The sequence below is a fragment of the Taeniopygia guttata genome, chromosome 4A, assembly GCF_048771995.1.
Source record: "Taeniopygia guttata chromosome 4A, bTaeGut7.mat, whole genome shotgun sequence".
In the NCBI taxonomy this organism is placed as follows: Eukaryota; Metazoa; Chordata; class Aves; order Passeriformes; family Estrildidae; genus Taeniopygia; species Taeniopygia guttata.
In genome coordinates, this window is record NC_133029.1 from 661,911 (window position 1) to 685,015 (window position 23,105).

Genomic DNA, 23,105 nt, shown 5'->3' on the forward strand with positions numbered 1-23,105 from the left:
TCCCTGCTGAGCTTCCAGCCATCCTCCACACCACTGACTCCACACCCTGCTTTTTTTCAGCTGTTACATATTTCAAAATCTCTTCCTAACATTGTTCAGAAGGGCCTAACTAATTTTTCTGATCATACTCAAAAGTCTTGCTAAAACATCTCAGGTTTGACAGGAGGTCTTTTCAGAGCAAGGGTGGAACAAGGACAGGGATGGAAAACCTGACAGGTCTCTTTCCTTAAAATAGCTCCAGTGTGACTATTTTTCCTGAGAAACCTCAAAGAAGTTTTGCTTATTTGTCCCAGTGAGGGAAAAAAATCAAATTTTTAAACCCTCAGAGTTGCCATGAAAAGAACTGACAACTTTCACAGTTCTGTATAATCCTTTTCTCCTCTACAGTCATTAATTGCTGCCACTTAAATTAAGCATCCCGAAACAAGAGCATCTACTGTTCTTAAATGAACTACTAGGAAAAAGCACAAGTGACCCTTTCTCCTGTGTTCCACACTGCTCTCTCCTGTACAGGAGTTGCTGGATCACTGCCTACAAAGCTTTCACTCCTCTCCATCCCCTCCTAACGGGATACTCCTCATGAAGTTATTTACACTAATCACCAACATCCCAGAAATCCTGTGACAGAAATTCCACCCAAAGACACAATTACACAAACAGAACTTGAAAACTGGGGTTTGCACTGACAATCTGAAAGAAAAAAAAAAGCAAAACAAACCAACAAAACAAACAAGCAACATGAAACCCAACCCCAAAACAAACAGCCCAAGCCCTCCTCCAGCCAAGGAAATATTTTCTGCTGCTCTCCAGTGGCCAAGTAACAGCTCTGTGTGGCCAGCAGCCAGGTACCAACCCAGCTCCACGCAAAGCAGGCGTTCCCTGTCCAGCCTCCTGGCCAGGCTGTACCCTGACCTTGGAGTGGCTCTGAAACAGGTCCCACTTCCCCCCAAAAATCTCTGTTCAGCTGGAGTCAGACTTCTGACCTCCTGTGCTGGAGCCTCCCCGTTAGGAGATGAAGAAGAGCCTTGATTTGATTGATCCCTCTTGACTTACTTCACTGCTAGCACCTTTACTGAGTTCGCCACAGCAAAGGAACCCCAATATCCTTCCTCAGAGGCAAACACGGGGCGGAGGGGAGGAGGAGCAGCAGATGGACGCCACTGGGGCTCTCCTTGCCCAATCCCTTGAAGGCAGGCACTATTTTTGGCAGTCTCTGGACCTTCAGTGGCTGTTGTGCAAGACGAGAAGGCGGCGTGAGGCCGGGCGCATGACGGAGCTGCACTGCTGCTCAGCAGAGCCTGCAGGACCTCTCCTCCTCCTCCTCCTCCTCCTCCTCCTCCTCCTCCTCCAGCAGCAGCTGGGCTGGAGCAGCACCTCCTGCCTGCTGGCCTCACTCAGCACCACCATTTCCCTTAGGAAATGCACACCCTGTGACTCTCACCAGCACTGCTGCTCCCAAAATACCCCCACATCTCTCTTGTACCAGGGAGCACTTCGGTGGGCCAGGTACTCCAGCTCTGCGCCCCACAAGAAGTGACAATGCACAGCTGGTCCATCCTGGTTTCTTATTCTCCTGCAGCACTGGGAGGAACCAAGTGTGAGTGACAGCAGCTCAGAGCACTGTGTGTAATTACAATTAAAACACTTCTCATTTTCCAGGCAGTACTGAAGCACAGCTTGGGCAAACTGAGATGCAAGAGCAACACAAGGATTTCACATGTGTACTGGACACACAAGAAAGCTGCACAGAACTCCACAGCAGATGTAAAAGCCAAAGGAAAAGTGTTTCTGTGCAAGCACTTCAACAGCACACTGACAATGTGTGGACGCAAATCCAGCCTCAGCTACTTGAACGTTGTGGCCAGTAGCAGTGAGGTACATAGAGACACGTGGGAGAAGAAAGGCACCACCATCTTTTGGGAACTGCTGGAAGATGGCAGGAAGGGCAGAATCAGAAGGAATCTCTGTCCTGCTGTGTGCCTGCGGGCAGGTGAGAGCGTGAGGCCAGCTGTGAGCACAGCTGTGCTGTGCCTCACCTGGAGCTCAGCCTGCACTGCTCCCTCCTCCTGCTGCCTCTCTCCCCTGCCCCCTCTCCTGGCTTTCCTCTCTAGTTCTCTCACACTTTCTATTGTGTCTTTCCATTTTACACATGAAAAAATGCCCTGTGCTTTTCCCCTTCATTTAAAGAAAACCAGAAATTTCTAAAATTTGAGCAAAAAGGAAGAGGAAAAACTGAAAATTCCTGATTTCCCTTTCCTGGTGGTACTCAAAAACTGTCTGGACACAATGCTGAGTGATGTGTCAGGAGATCCCACTTCAGCAGCACGCTGGACTAGAGGAGCTCCAGTGCTCCCTTCCAGTGAGGACCATTCTGTGATTCCATACACCAAATGAACAGAAAAATAAAACAATTAGGTGAGTGCTAATTACCACTGGATTTGAATAAACAGGCTATGGGGGCAGGGGAAAGTGGCTCAGAACTCTTAAACGTCTATAGTTCAACTCAGTGGCCGAAACCTGAAGGAAGGTGCTGGAGCTGTCAGCTCTGCTGTGCAGCCCCTGGGAAGCAGCAGCAGCACAGGGGAGGGTGCCCTGTGGCCAGGAGGGAGAGGAACTGCCCAGCTCCTGCCCCCTGAGAAGGGGAAGTCACCTGTCCCCGTGGGCAGCAGCCCTCCTGTCCCCACATCCCCACACTCATCCCCAGGGGCTGGGTGAGGTGACAGCAGGGCTGTCCCCAGAGGTGTCCAGCATGTCCCAGTGCTTCCACGAGGTTCCCTAGAGGTGTCCAGCATGTCCTGGCAGCAGCACTGGGGCCACCCCGGGATGTTCTGGGGGAAGGACGATGAGATGGGTACCAGGCTGCTCTGGGGAGATGGCACCTCTGGATGGCAGTGCCAGCTGCCAAAGGGCACGGGACAGAGCGGGGCAGGGACAGAGCAGGGCAGGGACAGAGCGGGACAGGGACAGAGTGGGGCAGGGACAGAGCGGGGCAGAGCAGGGCAGGGACAGAGTAGGACAGGGACAGGCACAAGGACAGGGACACAGCAGCCAGAGCAGGGCAGGGACAGGGACAGAGCAGGGCAGGGACAAGGACAGGCACAGGGACAGGGCAGAGCAGCACAGGGACAGGGACAGGGACACAGCAGCCAGAGCAGCACAGGGACAGGGACACAGGCAGAGAAGCACAGGGACAGGCACAGGGACACAGGCAGTGCAGGACAGAGACAGGCACAGGGACACAGCAGCCAGAGCAGCACAGGGACACAGGCAGAGCAGCACAGGGACAGGCACGGGCACAGGGACACAGGCAGAGCAGCACAGGGACAGGCACAGGGACACAGGCAGAGCAGCACAGCACTGCTGCTGCACCCCTGTGCTGGGCTGAGGTGACACTGCCACTTCCCACAGCGACAGGCAAAGCAGGTGCCTGCAGAAGACACGGGTCAGAGGGGGATCACACAACGCCCACCTCTGGTCTGATCCCACCAACACAGCAGAAATTCATCCCAAACTGGGTGGTGTCTAAATGCACAGCTATCAAATATATCAAGCACTGGTTAAACAATTTATTCTTAAAGAAACCAAGGGAGCCTTGTATCAATTATATCAAACCCCAGGTTTTGAAAAGCGTCTAGAGATTCCCTGGGCCACAGAAGAGGTATCTCTTTAAATTCACCTTCATTCCAGCTGCAAGCACAACCAGTGTCACAGGTAACAATCCACCACCAGCTCAGATTTAGTCAGTCTTGAACTGTGTACATGTAATGCAGCCCAGATCAATGGCAATTCGATTGCTATTTCAGGAATATCTCTTCTTCCCACTTCATTTCTGTCCTCTGCTCCCTCCCACCTCACAGTGATGCTCTAATTATTCAAACAACGTAAGCAGTGTTCAATCCATGCCAGCCCTTTCCTCCTTTAGCACTGACCTTGCCTTATACATCACTCTCACAAAACTAATTAAGTGGAGAACAGTCTCACTTTACACTCTCTTCATGAAAAGGACTGAATTGTTACCTGCCTGAGGCTGCAATTCAAATTATTTTCGCCTTCATTTCACTCAGCAACACAATACAAATATTGAGCATGAAACCAGACCAAGCAATTCACAGAAACCCTTTACCCAAGATACCATACACAAAAATAAAAGGGTTATTGTAAATAACACAAATAACACAGTTGTCTCCTTTTGGTTTTTAACATGCATTTTCATGTAAGTTTGACCAAGACATGTTTTGGGAAATGGAGTTTTGTTAGGTCAAATGATGTAGCTGAGGAAGGAGCAGCTAAGAACCTTCAGTCCCTCAGAGGAGATTTGAAACACGGAACCTGTGAGAGCACCCAGCCACCAACAGGGCAGAGCCTCCCCAGGACACATAGACACAGAAACCCTGCTCTGAAATGGCAGCTAGAGGTTGTGCAGGAGGTGAAGCCTGTCCTCTTGGAGTTACAAACGTTTTGTTTGCACACAGGACACCTCCAGATTCTCTGAGGGTTCTATACAGGCATGGATTCAGTGCTTGCAGGAGACTGAGGAGCAGGACTCGTCCTGCCTTTGCTCCTGAGGAGGTTTTTCACACAACTCTGGAGCTGTGTCTTCTTCAAGCCACCTCAGCACTACCACACAGTGAGGAGCAGAAGCAGAAAATGAACCTTCATTGACCAAGGCTACCCTGCAGCACTCAATTCCCAAAGCACAGGGCTAAGAGCAGTGCCCTGCAGGAAATCTCAGTGGCACAAACACAGCTAATGACAAATCTCCAGTGTCCTGTGGGTGGCCACGGAGCAGAGGTGCCAGAAGCCCAAGCCATGCAAATTCTGATGCATCTCTGTGGCTGCTGGTGCTCGTCCCTTGGCAGCGCCCTGCAGTGCTCTGTGGGGCTTCTCCTCCTCCAGGCTTCACCTGCCTGGGCTTCTTCCTTTGAAGATGGGATTTGGCATCTGCCAAGAAGCAGCTATTACCAAGTTTTCCTCTAGAAGCAGAAAAAGATGATGTTTACAACCTGCTGTACAACAGGAGCTCTTGGCACGGACAGCAGCGCACAAGAACCAACACTAACACAGCCCAGAGTGGGGAGCCTATCCCTGAAATCCTGCCTTGCTGTGCATTTCCTCAACTGAAACCATTCAAGAGCATCAGCACAAATGTGCTGGCATTTTCATCTCAGGACTGCTTCCACTTTTTAGCTGCTGACGTTTTATCAACATATGTGAGGGGCCGGTGTCTCGGGATTGGGAGGGAAGGATGTTTCTTTTATAAAGAGTCACTGCGGTTTGTGGTGCCAGCGCCAGCCCCAGATAATGAGTCATAGAGGAGGCAGTTCCTGTAAATATTCCAGGCATGGGCACATTAACAACCACCCACTAATCGAGGCAATGCCACGGGCAGGCCCAGGAGCTCCCACGGGTGTCACTGGGAGTTCCGAACGGATCAGGATCTCAGCCAAGCGCTGAGCAGCCACTGTCCCCTGCAGCATTAGTGCCCAGGATGGGCTGGGGCACGGCCCAGATTTTGGCTTGGCTTTCCCGTGGGCGATGCAGGCATCAGTTCCAAGTGAGATCTGGAATCCCAGACAGGAGGCTGAGAGATTTCTAGTGTGAAGTGAACAAAACGAAAGCACCACTCCTTGGTGTCATTCATTACAGCACAAACACAACTCTGATCTGTAAGTCAGGAGCACCAGCTGAGCACAAGAAGACCCAGCCTGCTGCTGGCAAGCGCCTGAACACATCCTCAGGTTCATATCCTAGACTGCAGCTGCTGCTCAACTTTGGTAGGCTTTTGGTCTGAAATGTGAAAGAACTGGCACCCAAATTTCTGCCAAAGAGACAGAGAAATGCCCTGCTGGGACCTGAGCTGCCCAAGCAGTACTTGAGGCAGTCGGCACCGTGCTCCCTTCCCCCTTCTCACCAGGGCTGCACTTGCTGCTAATTTTGATTCCGTGGACTCCGACCAAGACGTGGTCAGCTTACATGCTGCTCCTCTCCAGTCCCTGAAGTAAGTTACTTTCTCATGAATCAGTACTATAGAAATATAACTGTCGAGATCAGCTGCTTTATTTTTGTCAGCTTTTCTCCAGACCTTTCAATCATCAGCTGCATTATCCTATACTCCCATAAAGCCAGGAAAAGCAGTAATAGATATCTCAGAATTCTGACTTCTCTTTTTCCTGCCAAGTGATTTCTCTAAGTGCTTTGTTTTCTGCTGTCACTGAATTAGAATAGTACCTGTTCTTCCAAAGTCTTCACTGTTACTGTCACTATTTCAATACACTCTTCTCAGATTAGAAGCTTTCAGTTTTACAAATGCTCCTATTTTGCTTTCTGTAGAAGAAAATACACTCTGCATTTTCTCCCTGCTTATGGCTGAGGTTATCAGACTTTTGGACAAAGCCATCCCAGTTCCTTGCAGTGACAGCACGGTGACAGGAAAAGATCCCCTGCATCTGCTTTGATGGGAAAGCCAATAGTACCTAATCCCCTTAGTAAAAAGGAAAACAAACGCAGATGAATCCATTCTCAGATTCACTTTGAGACTCTCTGCTCCAGCTCTTGACTTTGCACAGAGGAGGCACACAAATTGCACAGCAGCCTGTGGAAAGAGCCTGGCTGGAATACCAGACAGCACGAGCTCCCCGAGGCCCAGGTCCAAAGCACAGGGCTCCCAGCACGTCTCAGCTCCCTCTCCAATGCCAGTGCTCTCCTCCTGCCCAAACCCCCCTCAAAGAGAAGATAAAAAGCATTTAATTCAAAACAGGTCCTGTTGGTGCAGCCCCGAGGACCGATGGGGACACTCGTGCCCAGAGTGCAAGGCAAAAACTTCTGGGGGAAGTGCCCTGCCCTGGCACAGCCGGGCTCTGGGCACAGCAGCTCCGAGGCAGGACAAGGACCTGCCTGGTGGGAACTGCCCTGCTGTGCTGGAGTGCAGGAGAGCTGCTCCCAAAATCAGTGAGTGAGCACCTCCCAAAATCAGTGAGCGAGCACCTCCCAAAATCAGTGAGCGAGCACCTCCCAAAATCAGTGAGCGAGCACTGCTGTGCTGGAATGCAGGAGAGCTGCTCCCAAAATCAGTGAGTGAGCACTGCTGTGCTGGTAGTGCACCCAGAGCATCCCCTGAGCTCAGAGCTGCTCCCAAAATCAGTGACCACTGCAGGATGCTGAGCTGCTCCTCTCCAGACCCTCCCGTTCCTGCCCAGCCTGGGCACAGGGCAGAGAGGGCACAGGGACAGGACAGCTGCCCCAGGGCAGTGAGGACAAAGGGACAGGACACCTGCCCAGGACACACCAGCCCCGGGGCACAGGGCAGAGAGGACACAGGGACAGGACACCTGCCCAGGACACACCAGCCCCGGGGCACAGGCTGCTCTCTGGGGGCAGCTGCTGGCTCCCCAAACAGCCTCACCCCGAGCAGCAGCAGCACTGCCCACCTGCCCTCGGGGAGCAGCTGGGAAGGCACCTGGGCTCACAGCACCCCGCACCTGAAATGAACAGGGGGGAGGGAAAGCAATGCCATAATCTGCCCTAATCTTACAGGTACACACTCACAGTTAATGCAGCATCTTGCAGAAAGTAAAGCTGCACATCCCTGACTTCATTCTGGTAATCCATGGGCATTATTTAAGATTAGGATAGATAATTCTAAATGCCCACAGACACTTTTAAAAGCAACCAGACATTGAGCAAAACACAGCCATCACTGGGTTTTCTAGGCAGGATTTACAAGTGGGACCAACATACTCTTAAGCAAGCAGTTACCTTCCTCTTTGGCTTCAGGAGATATATGAAAAACCCCCACTATTTTAATTAAAAATAGATTTTATACTTCTGTAACACCTGCAGAACTCCACTGATACCACCACAGACTTTACAAAAGCATAATTTAACTGCAAAAAACCACTGCAAGGCAGTTCAGTATTTGCTCTGGATTGTGCTTATTCCCAGCAAACTCCATGGCCTTTCAAGGTTCTGTATAAATCAGTTTTTTTCTAAAAAGAGACACTCCAAAAGCCAGTGGAACAAAGTGTCTATACAATGTACACAGCGCAGCTCCTACATTTGGGCTGAACCTGTGGGAGCATCAACACCCCCTCCCCAAATTCTGTAGAGAACTACAGCAAGGTCTCGCTCATGCATGGCCCTGCAGTGCCTCAGGAAGCTCCAGGAGCCAGAAAAGCTGGCACTGCTGGCACTGAGCAGCACTCCACGGTTAGCAGGCAGACACAGCCTGGGACACGTGCATTTACAGCAGGTAAATGCATCACCTTGTCTTACAGAGCGGGCTGCAGGAATCCTCACCTCAACAGGCTGCTCGGATATTAAAGATCATTATGTTGTTCTTTGAAAGAGCTTAACTGACTCAAACCCACAGAGCTTTCTCTCAGTGCCACAGTACACCTGCAGAAAAATGCAGGAAATTATAGCCCATCCTTTCCAGGCAAATTGCTGGTTTATTGTCTACAAAAACCCATCCAAAAAACCAAAAAATCTTAACAAAAAACCCACCCATCACCGCGTGTATTTACTATGGCTGGAGCCAAATTAAACATTCCCATTAAGAGTATTAACACTTGCAATCACCAAACGAGAATTCAGGTGGTTCAGAGAAAAAACCATTTCCTATTCTTGTCTACAACTCAAGAGGGTAAGGACGGCCAGGCAGCCTATACATAGTAAAGTAAACCACTAGTAAATATTAGTAAATATTAGTAAATATTAACTCCTTCTCAGCATCCCGGAGCCTTTCTGAAAGCTGTTTCACAGGTGCTCACCGCTGCCCACAAAGCCCCTCGCCCATGCCGGCTCCTCCCGCTGCACCCAGAGCTGCCTCCTCACTTGGTGCTAACACAGAAAGTTTTTTGGGAGCCCGGGGAGCGTGGCAGCATCTCCTGGAAGCAGAGCACCGGCACCAAGTGCTTTTCCCGGGAGCCTCGGAGTATTCACCTGCTGCTGCGCTGTCAGCACTGACATCACAGCCTCGCAGTCCCGGGCATCACTGACTCATTAACAGACATACAAACGCCTTTGTCCCACCGCTCTGAAATGTGCCAAAGCCATTTCAGCCACCGAGTGTGTCACTAAAACTTGTACTCATAGCACAAAATGGAATATGTAAGCTTGATTTTAAAAATAAGCTTTCAGGCAAGCATGGCACAAGCATGGCAATTTCTTTTTGTTTGTAACACAGTTCTAAAGCACGCAAAATAATTCCTCAGAAAGGCGGGAATCTTTTGTTCTGCACTGCTTAATAAATTATTTAAAGCACAATATAGCAAATAAGGCCACCATGAAAAAAAAATCAAAACCAACCCAGCTTCAAAGGATATAATGTAAAGGCAAAACATATTTATCTGAAAAAAGTAAGGTTTTGCAATGCAGCTAACTAGTGAAGTTGATTGTGTTGCTAAGAAAAAAAATGTCATGCAAACGCTAAGGATTTGGACACGAGACAGAACATAGTAAGAAGGGGAAAGACAGAGTTAGGGGAAAACTCACATGAACAGAACATATTAAAAAAAAAAAATCTTTCCAAAGCGTTAAACATAAATTTTCAAAACCACGACACCAAAAAGGCTTTTATCAGGAACAGAAAGGCCGTATTGTTTGGATTCGGCCTCTCAGGCTGCTAAAAAAGTAAACGGCAGGGAAGCGTCCCACTCCGTTTTACAACCTGGGAAATAAGGAGCAGGTTTTGGTCCTTGGGGAGGCCCGGCCCGCAACCCCGGGTCCCCGAGCGTGGGGAGTGCGGGCACAGCGAGCCCCGCAGCCGGCCGGGGCGGGCAGGGGCACACCGCCACCCGTGCGACCTGGCACTGGGACCAGAGCCCGCAGGGACCCGGCACTGGGACCGGCACTGGGACCGGCACTGGGACCCCGGCACTGGGACCCCGGCACTGGGACCCCGGCACTGGGACCAGAGCCCGGCAGGGACCGGGCACAGGGACCCCCGGACCCCAGCCATGCACCGGTGCGGGCAGCCCGGCCCTGCACGCTCCCGGGGCCCGGGGCGAACCGGGGCGGGGACGCCCCGAGCCCGTCCCCGGCCGTGTCCCCCCGAGACCGGCCGTTTCCCCCCGTCCCCGGCCGTGTCCCCCCGAGACCGGCCGTGTCCCCCCGTCCCCGGCCGTGTCCCCCCCGCCCGTCTCCATGGCGATGTCTCTCTCCCCTCGCCGCCCGCTCTCCGGAGCCGGGGCCGCCGCAGCGCCGAGCACCCCCGGCCCCGGCCGGGAGCCGCCCCCTCCCCTCCCGGCGGGGAACGGGGGGGCCCCGCCGCCGGTGCCGGTGCCGGTGCCGCATTGAGCGGGCCCCGCAGCCCTGCCCGTGCCCCGCAGCCCTGCCGGTGCCCCGCAGCCGTGCCCCCCTCCCGGCCCGCTGCGCTCGGGCTGCCCGCGGTCGGGCCGGGGAACGAGCCGCTCATCGGGGCGGCTGCGCCTGCCTTACCCTTGGAAGCATCTTTCTCTTCTTTGGGCTTGATCACCTTCCCGCTCATAGACCCCAGCTTGGGTGGGAAAATCCCCGGGAGCGGCGCGAATTCCGGCTGCACCCACAGCAAGCTCGGGCGGGGGGCAGCGTGCGTGCGTGTGGGGGATCCTGTACGCCGACAAGGCAGGAATATCAGCAGGAATACCAGCAGGAGCGGGGGAAGGGGGGGCGATGAGGAGCCGGCGAGCTGCCCGCTCCCCGGAGCGGAGCCTCGGAGCCCGGCGGTGCGGGAGCGGAGCGGGGAGCGGAGCGGGGCGCGGGGGGCTCCGGCAGCCGCAGCACCGAGCCCCTGCGCCGCTCGCCGTGCCGGAGACAAAAGCGATACTCCCTGTGTCTGCCCGGCCCCGGCTCCCTCCTTCCCCCGCCTCCCCGGCTCTGCCTCCCCTCCCCAGGGCCAGGGAAGCGCAGCTGGTCCTGCAAGTCCCACCGACCGGGGGGAGGGGGGTACCGTGACTCGGGGGGGTTGTTCGCTTGGCTGTGTTGGGTTTGGGCTTGTCTCTTTTCGCATCCTCCCCTAATAATAATGGGATGGAGCAGCAGAGCTGCGGCCGCGGATAGGAGGAGGAGGAGGAGGACGCGAGTCCCCGTCACTGCAGAAGAGGCGGCAGGTTTACGCTCGCAGGGCTGGAGCGGGCAGCTGCAGCCGCCCGGCTCCGCGCATCCCCCTCCGCATCACCCGCACCGGGGCTCCATTAACCGGCACGGGGGGGAGCGGGGGCAGCACGGCTCCCGCTGCCCTGCGGCGCCGGAGCGCTGCCCCCGGGCTGTGCCGGGCCGTGCCGGGCCGTGCCGGGCTGTGCCGGCCCGTGCCGGGCTGTGCCGGCCCGGGGAGCGGGGCCCGGCGCTCCCAGCCTGTTGCTGCCGTGACCGGAGCGCCGGCCGGGGCACAGGGGGCGAAGGGGGATCGGGTTCCCGGTACCAGCGGGCACGGAGGGCAGCGGGGGATCGGGTTCCCAGCAGGGAAGGCGCCGGCTGCCGCCCAGCCCGGCCGCTCTCAGCCCTCCCTCCCCCTGCTCCATCCCCCCGGGAGCAGGGAGGGACCCCGGGAGCGGCCAGAGCCCCTCACCGGTGCTACAGCAGCGCGGCCCGCCCCCATCTCCCCTCGCCCGTTCTCCCCGGTGGGGCAGAGCTTCCTCTGCCGGGGCCGCCGTCGGGGCCGGGACACGGCCGGAGTAGCCCCGGAGCCCGGCCCGGCTCGGCAGCGCCCGGAATAATCCGCGGGGAAGGGCGAACCCCTCGGGCCGGCAGCCCGGCTCCTGCTCCCTCTCCCCCGGCGGAGGGGCCGCTGTGGGCCGGGGGACACGAGGGATTTCCGCGGGGCGAGGCAGGGCTGGCAGCGGGAACCGCCGTGCCCCGAGCGGCCCCGAGCCGCTGCCCGCCGGGGTCCCGGCACAGCGGCAGCCCCGGGGCCGCTATTTTTAGTGGGGCCGAACTGCTGCCCGGCAGCCGGGACAGCTGGGGACAGCCTGGGGACAGCCTGGGGACAGCTCGGCTTTCCAGGCCAGCGCTCCAGCCCCCCGGCCAGGCCCTGCCAGGCAGCGGGACAGCCTCTGAGTAAGTGGGTGATGAAACACGGCGTGGAGAAAGTCTCATTGCCACCGCACGCAGGTGGCTGGAGATCAGGTGCAGTTGGGGATGTCAGGGCTGGGTAAGCTGAGAATCGGGAGCCAGGGTGGCAGCTGCGACCCTGGCTCGCATTTGGCTTGGTAGGGTCAGCTTTGCTTTGCAGGACACAGGATTGCTGGGGCACTGGTGAAGTCACCGTCACCGCAGGTATTTCAAACCGCAGAGCTTTCCCGCTTGGGGACAAGGCTTAGCAGTGACGTGGGAGTGCAGGTTAACAGCGAGATTTGGTGATCTCAGAGCCCTTTCCCAACCAAAATGATTCTAGCATTCTGTAAGCCCTCTGATGATAGCAGACTTGGAGTGCTCTCCATGTAAGTCTATTCTCCATGTAAGTCTATTTCACATGAGCCTCTTCAGTTGTTTGTTTTTTTAACACTTAGAGACTCTCCAGGGGGTTAAAAACTTGGTCTTTTTCTTGCCTGTTTCTCTCCAAACAGGGACCGCTGAATCTGGGGGGCTGGAAATGGAATGGGGAAGGAGAGATTCTCTGGTTCAGCTGAGCCAGCACTGTCAGAAGTAGCTGATGAGCCCCAGCAAGGAGATTTCAGCTGTCCAGTACAACTTAGACCTGATTTCCAAAGGCACTTGCAGTATCTTCGCTGAGAGTCAGCGACAATTCACACTTCTGGTCTGAGAACCTTCCAACGCCGAATGTCCCTGACAAACGTGACAGTGAGCCTGCCTTACCTGAGCCATTCCCATCTTTGCCAGGAGACCTGTTAATTTTGCAGGAGTAGTTATTACATTGACCAAATGAGGCCCATGCACTCAAACTCACTACGCTGGAAGGAGGCAGCAGCTGAGCAGGTTGTGGAAGAACTGTAGCAGCTGGTGGGCAGAGGGAGCTTACCCTGCTGTTTTAAAAAGAGTTCGCTTTTCCCCTTACTCGTTTTCAGGGCTTGGAAGTGTCAGTTAAAACAGTACTAAAATATCGTGTTACGCATGCAAAAGATAAGGGAATTTGCATGAAGGCTTACTGCAATCCACGTACAGTGTGCACAGCCCTCAATGTGACAGCTGCCTCGATGGAAGGCTCCAGTGTCCCGCTGGAGATGGTGTCTGTGGCCAGGCTGCTTGCTGCCTTATGTCTTCACATTCCCTCAGCAGTGCCTCGCTTTGAAGTGAGCAGCTCTGGATTTTAGGGAAATCGCTTCAGGTCTGGCTTTGCAGCAGAATTTCTTTAACTAACTCAAGTATTTAAACATGAATCTGAACCTCAGTGTCTTGGTACATCACCTCCCAACTATAGTAGGGAAAATTGTGCCCTCATTGCCCTCCAGCTCCAGCCCTGGAAGCTGAGAAGCACTCGGATGCTGTGGTGACAGAAGAGATCCACAGCAAGCTGCACAGCACAGCCAGGCTCAGGCAGACACTTACCTGTACATGGCCCTGACACGGATCCACTGGCAGCATTCTCTGAGTTTCTGGATTTACAGCAATTTCTGCACCTGCAGATAAATCAGGTACCCAGAGGAAGGAGATTTAGTGACATTTAATACAAAGGAATCAGATGTGTCTGTGTAAATGATGATTAGGTGCTCCCTGTGTGCCTTGGGAGGGTTTAAATTCAAGAGAGTCTTTGTGGGGGGAGCAGGATTTAAAGTCAGATATCAGTCAATTGTTCTAATTACACACCTTTTGTGCACCTCCAAGATTGCCATGGAGTCATTTAAACTGAGTGGCAGCAAGCCAGGCAGCACAAATGGCTGCAGCATCATCTGTACCCTGCATGGTTTCTGCATCTCCTTCCCAGAGGGACAAACAGGAATGCCCCAGGCACAGCAAGGGCTGACAAGGAGGTGAAGTGAAACCCGAGGCTTTTCCAGCAGAGACACACACAGCAGATCAGATTTGGGCGCTCGGAATTCTCCCTGCTCGGGTGACTCTCGTGGAGCAGGCACAGCAGAGCTGACGTGCTGCACGGAGCTGCGCCTCTGCTGAGGGGATTTATTCCATTTATTCCCCAGAAACATCTCCCAGAAGGTTCCAACTTGGCACAGGCTTGGCTAAGTCAAGTATCACCAACAGTCTGAAACTGTAAACTGGAAGTGCTTTTATACAGCAAAGCTCTGGCTGCTTAAATGTTCAGTAGCTGTATGGTCTGTCTATAAAACACACACTCAAGTCGTGAACATGCTTTTCCTGCCCTCGTAAAATATCTATAGAGACATATATCCCCTGAGGAATTTTGGAACTCACAGATACAGAAGTGACATTGCTCCTCAATGTACTTTTTCCTTGGTTCTTTGGCTGATTTTCAAGTTGAAATTTTCTCTTTTCTGTAGGCAGGGGTTTGTAAAAGGTGCAGATTCTACTATTTTATATAGCAGGAATCTTACATTGTGCCTTTAAAGCTTTGTCAGGATGGCTCCTGGTATGTTCCCAGTTAAATGTGAAGTAAAACTCTCCCTACATTCAGGCAGAGCAGGATTAGGCCGTACATTTAAGATTCCAGACATGATAAAGTCTCACTAATACAAGTCCTTAATCCTCATTTAAATTTATATTTCAATATTCATACAGGCATCTAGAGGTATCTATTCAATGTGGATAAAATAAGTAAGGCACGTGCCCGCTTTGGTTGCCTCTGTTTTGCAGTGGTGCCTATGAAATCAGCCCAGAGAAATCCATTGCACATCTCCTTGTCTCCTGGCCTACCACGGCTTCAGCTGGAATGCCAGGGCCCATTTCTGTACTCCCAGCTGTGTGTTACAATAAACCCAGGAAGATTTACAGGTGAGATAAATACCAAACACAGGGCCAAAGCACAGCCTGTCCCCGAGCAGGCGTGTCCCTGTTCCAGTGGATATTCCATTTGGCCCCCAAATTATTTTTGCCATTCCTATTCCTGCGCAGTCCTAAGCACTACACAGAAGATTTTTTTGGGCAGACAGCTCGCTGTGCACAATCTTCTTCCTTTTGATTGCCAAAACCCAACTGCTGCACGCAAATAGAGTTCCAGCTAATGGATGGTACGGAGATTGCAGTTTAATTTCTCTAAGTAATTCAGTCTGATCAACAGAGAAGAAGAGAGTAATTCTGTCAGATCAACAGAGAGAAGAAGCCCTTAGAAGATCCAAGTGATCATTATCCAAGGGATAATGATCACACATCCACGGAGGGCTGGCCCTGGCTGGGTGCCCGGTCCCACCAAAGCTGCTCCATCACTGCCCTCCTCAGCAGGACAGGGGGCAGAAAACAGAACAAAAGTCCCATGGGTTGGGATAAGAACAGGGAGGGATCACTCACCAATTACTGCCACAGGCAAAACAATTAATTCAATGTCTTACAAATCAAATGAGAAGTAAAAACTAAATCTTGAAAACCTACAAAAGAAGCTTCCTGTTTTAAAATCCTGTCCAGATTACCTCTAATAGATGCCTGCTTGCCAGCCTCCTCTGAGGCTGCCCCTCTCCTCAAGTCTGATCAATTGAAGCTCTTTAAGGACTCCTTCACACCAGCATCGCCCTGACTCCAGCACCTTTAGAGGTGCAGTGAGCATCTGGCACAGCACAACTGAGGAGCACATTGATGCTGTGTGCAGTAACCTGTCTGCACCAACACTCGACATTTTGTGTGGGGCAGGAGAGCACCTGGTCATGCCAGCCTTCACTGGCCTTTTCCTGAAACACTGCCAGACACCACCTTGGAGCACCACTGAAGCTGTGCTTCCAGCTTTGGCTCCCTGTTCCCCATTTTTCTCCTCCAAAATTATCCCTTGGCGTACAAACTTTTTAATTTCTGGTGGCACTGTGATAGCTGCAGACACATTTTCGTATCCCCGGGATGTGGCTTGCTGTGCCTGCAGTCTGAGGGGTCCCTTGGCTATCCCTGCTTTGTGCCCTGTTTTGCTGTTCCTGTAGGGAATATGCCAGCAGGGATGGGGCTGAGATCCTGCTGGCTCAGGAGCAGAGACCAGTGCTGCTCTGTTTGTAAACACTTCCAGGCTAAAATTAGCAGGAGTCAGAAGAATCATTTACGAACATCAAGCTCCCCCAGCCGTCCTGAAGAGCATCTCAGGCGTGTGGCCACATGTGCCAGGTTTACACGGTGCCCGTGTCACCGTCCTGCCAGCTGCCACCTCCTCTGCCCAGCCCCTGCCTGGCTCCACAGCCCTGGGCTGGCAGCAGCACCAAGACCGAGTACATTTTCAGCTGCAGGGACTCTCCAGAGCCCACCTCGTTCCACCTTGTTCCACCTTGTTCCACCTTGCAGCACCACAACCAACACTGAGCACATTTTCAGCTGCAGGGACTCTCCAGAACCCGCCTTGTTCCACCTTGTTCCGCCTTGTTCCACCTTGTTCCACCTTGCAGCACACACTGCCAGCAGCACACACTGGTATCAGCACACAGCGGGGCCAATGTGCCCGGGACCGCCCAGGTGAGCGTGACCAGAGCCCAGCAGCCCCAGCTCCCCAAGCCCCACAGCTCCTGCCCATCAGCTTCCAGCAGCCCAGAGCTCCTCTCCATCTGAGCGTGGTGCCCCTCAGCATCTCCATCCCTGTGCCCCTGGCAGAGCCCGCGCCCCTGCGCCGTGCCATGCCCACAAAACCCTCGGTCAGTTTATGTCCCACAGCCTTTCCTGCACGCAGAGCATCCCATCCAGCCAGGAGAGGATCCCAGGAGTGGGAGGAAGCTGAGCACAAACAATAGCTGTGCTCGAGCCCTGGTGCTCGGGTGATTTGTGGGAAGCGCCAGACGCTCAGAGATGGCAGGTGCTGCTCCAGAGCTATTTATACCCCTGGAGTCACTCCACAAACGCTTCCCGCTTCAGAACGCTCGTAGGATTCCGTTCAAAGGGAGAGCAGAGGTGTGCAGAATGAAAGCACTGGCCAAGTCTGTCATTTTAAAGATAACAGAATTAAGTATTGCAGAAAAATCCCACTATAATATACAAAGAGGAGTAGCCTGACATGAGCAGTTTCAAAGTAGGAAATCACAACAAACAAGGAAATATATAACAGGGGGGAAGACACAAAAGAAGTGGAGGGCAACAAATAAAGCATTTTATATTGGAAAATACACACAGCCACAGCCACCACAGCCTGAGCCCTGCGTGCACCCAGCTGCAGCACCCACCTGGAGCACACAGGGAGCTGCAGCAGGGTGCCCGTCCAGGGTGCCTGTCCAGGGTTCCCTTCCAGGGTCCCTTTCCAGGGTGCCCTTCCAGCACTGTCAACCTCCCCATGTGCCCTCCCAGCACTACCACCCTGCCTGTGTGCCCCAGCTGTGCTGGTTCCAGCCCAGCTGTGGCAGTTCCAGCCCAGCTGTGGCAGTTCCAGCCCAGCTGTGGCAGTTCCAGCCCTGCTGTGCTGGTTTTAGCCCAGCTGTGGCAGTTCCAGCCCAGCTGTGCTGGTTTTAGCCCAGCTGTGGCAGTTCCAGCCCAGCTGTGGCAGTTCCAGCCCAGCTGTGGCAGTTCCAGCCCTGCTGTTTGTGACTCAGAGTGTGCTGGGAGCGTGTGTGACACAAAGGTCGGCACCCACGTTATTTACAGCTCAGCTCAAGGCACTCACAGAGGGAAAGGAAAGCAAGTCGAGCTGAACGTCACCCATTCTTTGGAGTCTTCCTCCTAAGCCTTGGAGCCTGGCACACCCCCGCTAAAATGAATGAGAATTTGTGTGCTAAAGCTGGCAAACTCACCAAACCCCATCCTCCTCGTGTTTTGTTATTGCAGACATGTAGTTTTCAATTGCTCCTCAGACACAGTTCTTGTAGGCACAAATTGCATCACTACCAATTATTTTTCCTGAAGTAGCAAGCATCACTGTCACTGTGTCATAACTAAGGCAGTAATACAACTCTCAGAAGTGATTTAGGGAAATAAAGCAGGTCTGATTAGCAAGCATCTTCTCTAAAGCAAACTGCCGTAAGTCATTAATCATAAAAGTTTCTAATTTCAGAAATGAGTTAACTGAACTTTAATGAGACAAACAGCCTTTAAAAGCTGCCACCACGAGACTGTCTGCACTAAACTGGGAGAGTGCTGTAAGATGACTGATTTCATTACCAGTCCCAGGAAGGGCTCTGCCAGCAGCAGCTCAGGAGTCTCAGAAATCTCCACGTTCCTTTCAAAATTCCACTTATTTATGTCTCTTCCAGCCCAGTGTTTCTGTGGGTATTGACCTCAGTGCCCCCGTTCCCAACCAAGGCAGTCCCAGGAAGCCCAAAACGCCAGAGCTGTGCAGGGACAGCTGCTCTCAAGGGAGAGTCCGGCCCTGCCAAGTGCCAAACCTGCAGAGGGTTGGGACCAGCAGCCCAAGGGACTCCATCCCGCTGGATTTAAATGAATTGGACAATAAGCTGTTTAAGAAGCTTTTTACTGTGTTAATCCATACAACGCAGTGTCATATTTGGTTTTTTCATTATAAGATAATTAAGGGAAACAGCAGCAGCCAATAACTTGAAAAAAAGGGAATTGAATCAACTAAAAACTCCCCACCTTGAGCAAAAAGTTAGATGCACCTGTATTTACTGACATCTAGCGTGGCAAGATAATGCTTCCCAAGAAACACTCCAACTGCTGCTCCTGACAGCGAAGCACTAAGAGCAATTTCCATTAAGAATACCTGGAAGAGCCACTTCTTCCAGAAGGAGGGATGAGGAGAGCTCTTCACTAAGGCCTCGTGGTTCATTTCCCAGTGCTGCTGTGCTCTCCTCCAGCAGTGAAGCACCTACTCCCCCATCTCCAGGGCTCTGCCCAGCACAGTCCCAGGTTCTTCCCTCTCCTTACTTACTCAGAGCTTAAAAATGCCATCACACCATCTGGGTAGCTTTGACCCCCACGAAAAACAGGTGATTTCTAGAAGAAATATTTGCCCTCCAGACTCCCTGTTTCAACTGTACTGGGAATTCAGGATGACCATCAAGGAGCAGCACCCACCAGCAAGAAATACTCTGAATGTAACACAGAGACATGTGAGAAAGTGAGTAAAGGTATTTTGTGAGAGGAATTGTTTTGTCTGAACAAAATAGGAAGACAGTAACTAACAGGCTGTGGAGCTTTAGAGTCACACACTAAAGAAGTGTAGGAACTGAAAAATATAAAAGTTAAAATCCCAAGGCATCACTAGAACAAGACGGGCTGGACTCGTGCTGGGTCCAAACCATATAAGGCTTTCAGTTTTAACAAAATACCATGTCCAGAGCAAGCAGATGCTCTAGAGGGGCCATGCAGGTGCTCAGGGGGTGCTGCACAGGCCAGAAGAGCATGGTCTGTGTTCCCAGGTACCAGAGGCACTCGGGCCCGAGCTCTGGCCCATCTCAGCATCCCCCGTGCCCCAGGAACGGTGCCTCTGTCACTGCCAGGGGAGCTGGCACCACGCTCCTCCCCTGGCACAGGGCACCCGCTCTGCTCAGCACCCAGGGGTGAAGGTCTCTGCTTTGGGATGTTCCCAGCAGTGCTGCTGCCAGAGGAAAAGCCCAGTCACACCCTGAGAGGGGCAGAGGGGGTGGGCTGAGCTCCTGTGCTGGCTGTTCTCTCTCCTCCAGCTGATCTGCTGGAGCTCAGCAGCCACAATTAGCACTGGATTAGGCTTTTAATGGGCTAACTCCCTGCCACGTGGGCTGGACCCGACTTTCAGGTACCCTAATCACAGAGATGAAAGGGGGTTTTTGTCCATCTGTGGCCAAGGGAGTTTTGGATCCATTAGCAATTATGTTAATGGATCTCTTTCCAGAGAATTAATTGCTCCTTTGCCCAAATCATAGACAAGTTTGCTGTAAAAATTAATTACTTGTCATATACAATACACTTAACAGTTGAATAATAAGCTAATTTTTAGAGAATTCACAGAGGGGCCCCCCAGTCTCCCAACTTCTCCGAGTAGTTTCTGACTACCCAGTGAAAGTCAGATAGCTGTTGTTGTCCTGCAATTCCTTTCCCATGGTATTGGGCAGCCCCAAAACACCTGACCTGGCACTTGACAGCTCAAGCCCCAAACAGCCCAGGACCAACATACATGGCACTGTGCAGGAACCCCGTGCAGACAGATGCAAAGGGATTCAGAAACAGAGCTGAGCGTGGATGGGGATGAGGGAGGCAGGGGGCAGGGCCAGGGCTGGCAGGGCCAGGGTGGCAGGGCCAGGGCTGGCAGGGCCAGGGCAGAGCTCCCGGGGCAGCCAGAGCCAGGGCTGAGCCCCCCAGAGCCACAGGGCAACCCCAAGGGTGGAAATCCTGCACAGCAGGGCAGTGCTCAGCTTCCACCGCTGTCACTGGGAATGGCCATAAACTAATGCTTGGCATATTTGGAGGGGAGAAACAATGAAGCTAACAAACCCCCCCAAAATAGAAAAACAGCACCTTCCTAACAGTAAAAAGTACAGTTTTTAACGTAAAACTTCTCTTTGCTGATGGGTTTCATGACTGCTTTGCCATATGCAGGTGTTTTTAGCAATAAGACAACCCACAACAAATCAACAACCAATCTAAATGTTAATCTAACCTCCCTTGAGGAAATTAATCTGGTTTAAAAGTACAGAACAGTCCCGGCTCAGTTATTTTCTTAACCTTCTCAGTGCCCTTGAGTGTGCACAATTCATACAAGGGAACAGCATTTTCAATTTCTTTGGACATATGTTACACAACCTCAGAGAAGAGTGCTGGAAATGATCAACTATGAAGAGCATGGGGCTCCCATCTGGCACCGTTTTGATTTGAGACTGACAAAAATATCCAGCAGAACTGCACAGAAAACACTGAGATTGCTAATGGCCCAAATGGTATCTTCTGGGGAGGGAGGGGGGAAGCAAAAGAATAAAGATAATGAAAATCAGACAATCAGCCAAGAGACGTTTCAAATAGAAGAAGGGAGATTTGTGGTTTGGGTTGTGTCTCTTTTCCCCTGTAGTGCTGTGAGTGCCCTGGCTCCTGCTGCAGGGAGCCACACAAATCTTTTCCTCAAGTTCTATTCACAGGAGGTGGGGAAATCACAATTGCCAAAGGAAGACAGGTCAGGATTAAAAGCAAGAAATATGTTGGTTTGGTCCCAGAAAATTCAGCAGCAAAGAATCCCATCAGAGACATTCAGTTCTGCTTTAGCTCATGGCAAATGCAATTGAAATTTCTATCCATTTGAAGCAAAACCATAACCAGTATCAGATTAATAGAGAATTAAAAATTAAATAATAATAATAATAATAATAAAAAGGTAGTGAAAAAGAGATCACATGGGAAATCACCACAGGGTGCTACTACCCAGAGATAACTGCTGGAAGTGGATCCTGAGTCCAGAACAATTGAAAACAAACAAATATGGCCTTAGAGCTCTAAACCCTCACAGGAGAAGGTTTTACCTTCTGTGGTTGAAGACAGAGAAGGATTTTGGAGAAGTTTTCACAGCGCTCTGCCTCTCGCTGTGTCCAGCCAACTGCAGTTTTATGTGCCAGGAAATTGATGAATGGGCTAAATATCTCACAAAACAGAGAAAAAGATTCTGCAAAAAATAACTTCTTGCAGTGAAAGCCAGAGTGTGGGCTGCACCATCAAACTTTTACAGATTTGCAAATGTCAGCCAGACTGGCAAGACCATTTACTGCAACCCAGGATATTTATCTCTGTCACAGAAATGTGGGGAAAAGCTGTACACCAGGCATGGCACTGAGGGGATGGGGCCTTGCTGTCCAAACCACTGGGAAAAAAGCTCCAGCCAGGCAGAGCAGCACTGCAGGTGTGTTGGTGCGACTGCCCCTCAGGGCTGTGGAAGGGGGAGCCAGAAAGGCAAACCCAGAGCACCCCAAAGGCAGACCCAGAGCACCCCAAAGGCAGAACTCAGAGCACCCCAAAGGCAGACCCAGAGCACCCCAAAGGCAGAACTCAGAGCACCCCAAAGGCAGAACTCAGAGCTCCCCAAAGGCAGACTCAGAGCACCCCAAAGGCAGACCCAGAGCTCCCCAAAGGCAGGACTCAGAGCACCCCAAAGGCAGACCCAGAGCACCCCAAAGGCAGACCCAGAGCTCCCCAAAGGCAGACCCAGAGCACCCCAAAGGCAGACCCAGAGCACCCCAAAAGCAGACCCAGAGCTCCCCAAAGGCAGACTCAGAGCACCCCAAAGGCAGAACCCAGAGCACCCCAAAGGCAGACCCAGAGCTCCCCAAAGGCAGGACCTGGAGCACCCCAAAGGCAGACTCAGAGCACCCCAAAGGCAGACCCAGAGCACCCCAAAGGCAGACTCAGAGCACCCCAAAGGCAGACCCAGAGCTCCCCAAAGGCAGAACTCAGAGCACCCCCAGCTCTGCTGCCCAGCACATCCTCTGCCAGTCCGTGCCACTCCCTCCTGCTGCCCAGCTGTGGCAATAAAAGCCAGCAGTTCTTACCTCGTGGCGTGCAGTTCCTGACTTTCTAGAGCTAGAGGTTAGATTTCTATAGATTAAATGTTGGTAGAGCCTGTGCATCCCCCAATGGCTCCCCAAGGACAACAAATGCCTTTGAGATCTCTGGATGAACACGATGTGGGACCAAAGTCATGAGGCTGCAAAGATCACCAAGGAGAGATCTTAGAGGAAAATATCCTCCAAACTGTGTGAAAACAAACTTCTTATTGGTGAAAACCACAGGCAGCTGTTCCTCAGCTCTCTGGAGCTCTGCCAAGTCTTATGTCTATGGCAGCTCTGAGCTGAGAACAAGTGTGATGAGTTCCTGCCAAGAAGGTAATGGTTTTGAGTTGTAAGCACCTAAAAATAGTCATATGTAATGAAATTGCCTCCTCAGCCATAACTGCTGCAGGGGTGCAGTGCACTGTGTGCCCCCAGAGCTGTGGGGTCCTGCACCCACTGAGGCAGAGCCTCACCGGGGTCTCCTCTCACCTCCTCAGGCTGAGCAGCAGCCAGGGCAGGGCACCCATGCAGCTGCAGCCAGGGCACCCATGCAGCTGCAGCCAGGGCACCCATGCAGCTGCAGCCAGGGCACGGCACCCATGCAGCTGCAGCCAGGGCACCCATGCAGCTGCAGCCAGGGCAGAGCACCCATGCAGCTGCAGCCAGGGCACCCATGCAGCTGCAGCC

General features: G+C 52.7%; 1 protein-coding gene across 3 annotated transcripts in view; it reads right to left on the minus strand.

Annotated features, from left to right (window-relative positions):
- The window catches only part of FGF13 (fibroblast growth factor 13), a 159,197-nt gene extending 148,207 nt beyond the window's left edge, over nucleotides 1-10,990 (minus strand). For 2 of the 3 annotated variants that reach the window (XM_030272372.4, XM_030272371.4), the window contains exon 1: nucleotides 10,438-10,989. In XM_030272372.4, coding sequence (XP_030128232.2) covers nucleotides 10,438-10,987 — 550 coding nt within the window. In that variant the 5' untranslated portion in view covers nucleotides 10,988-10,989. Of the gene's footprint in view, nucleotides 1-10,437 lie in introns of all 3 variants that reach the window. The other variant, XM_072929004.1, reaches the window with a different exon arrangement.
- Between the last annotated feature and the right edge of the window lie 12,115 nt (nucleotides 10,991-23,105).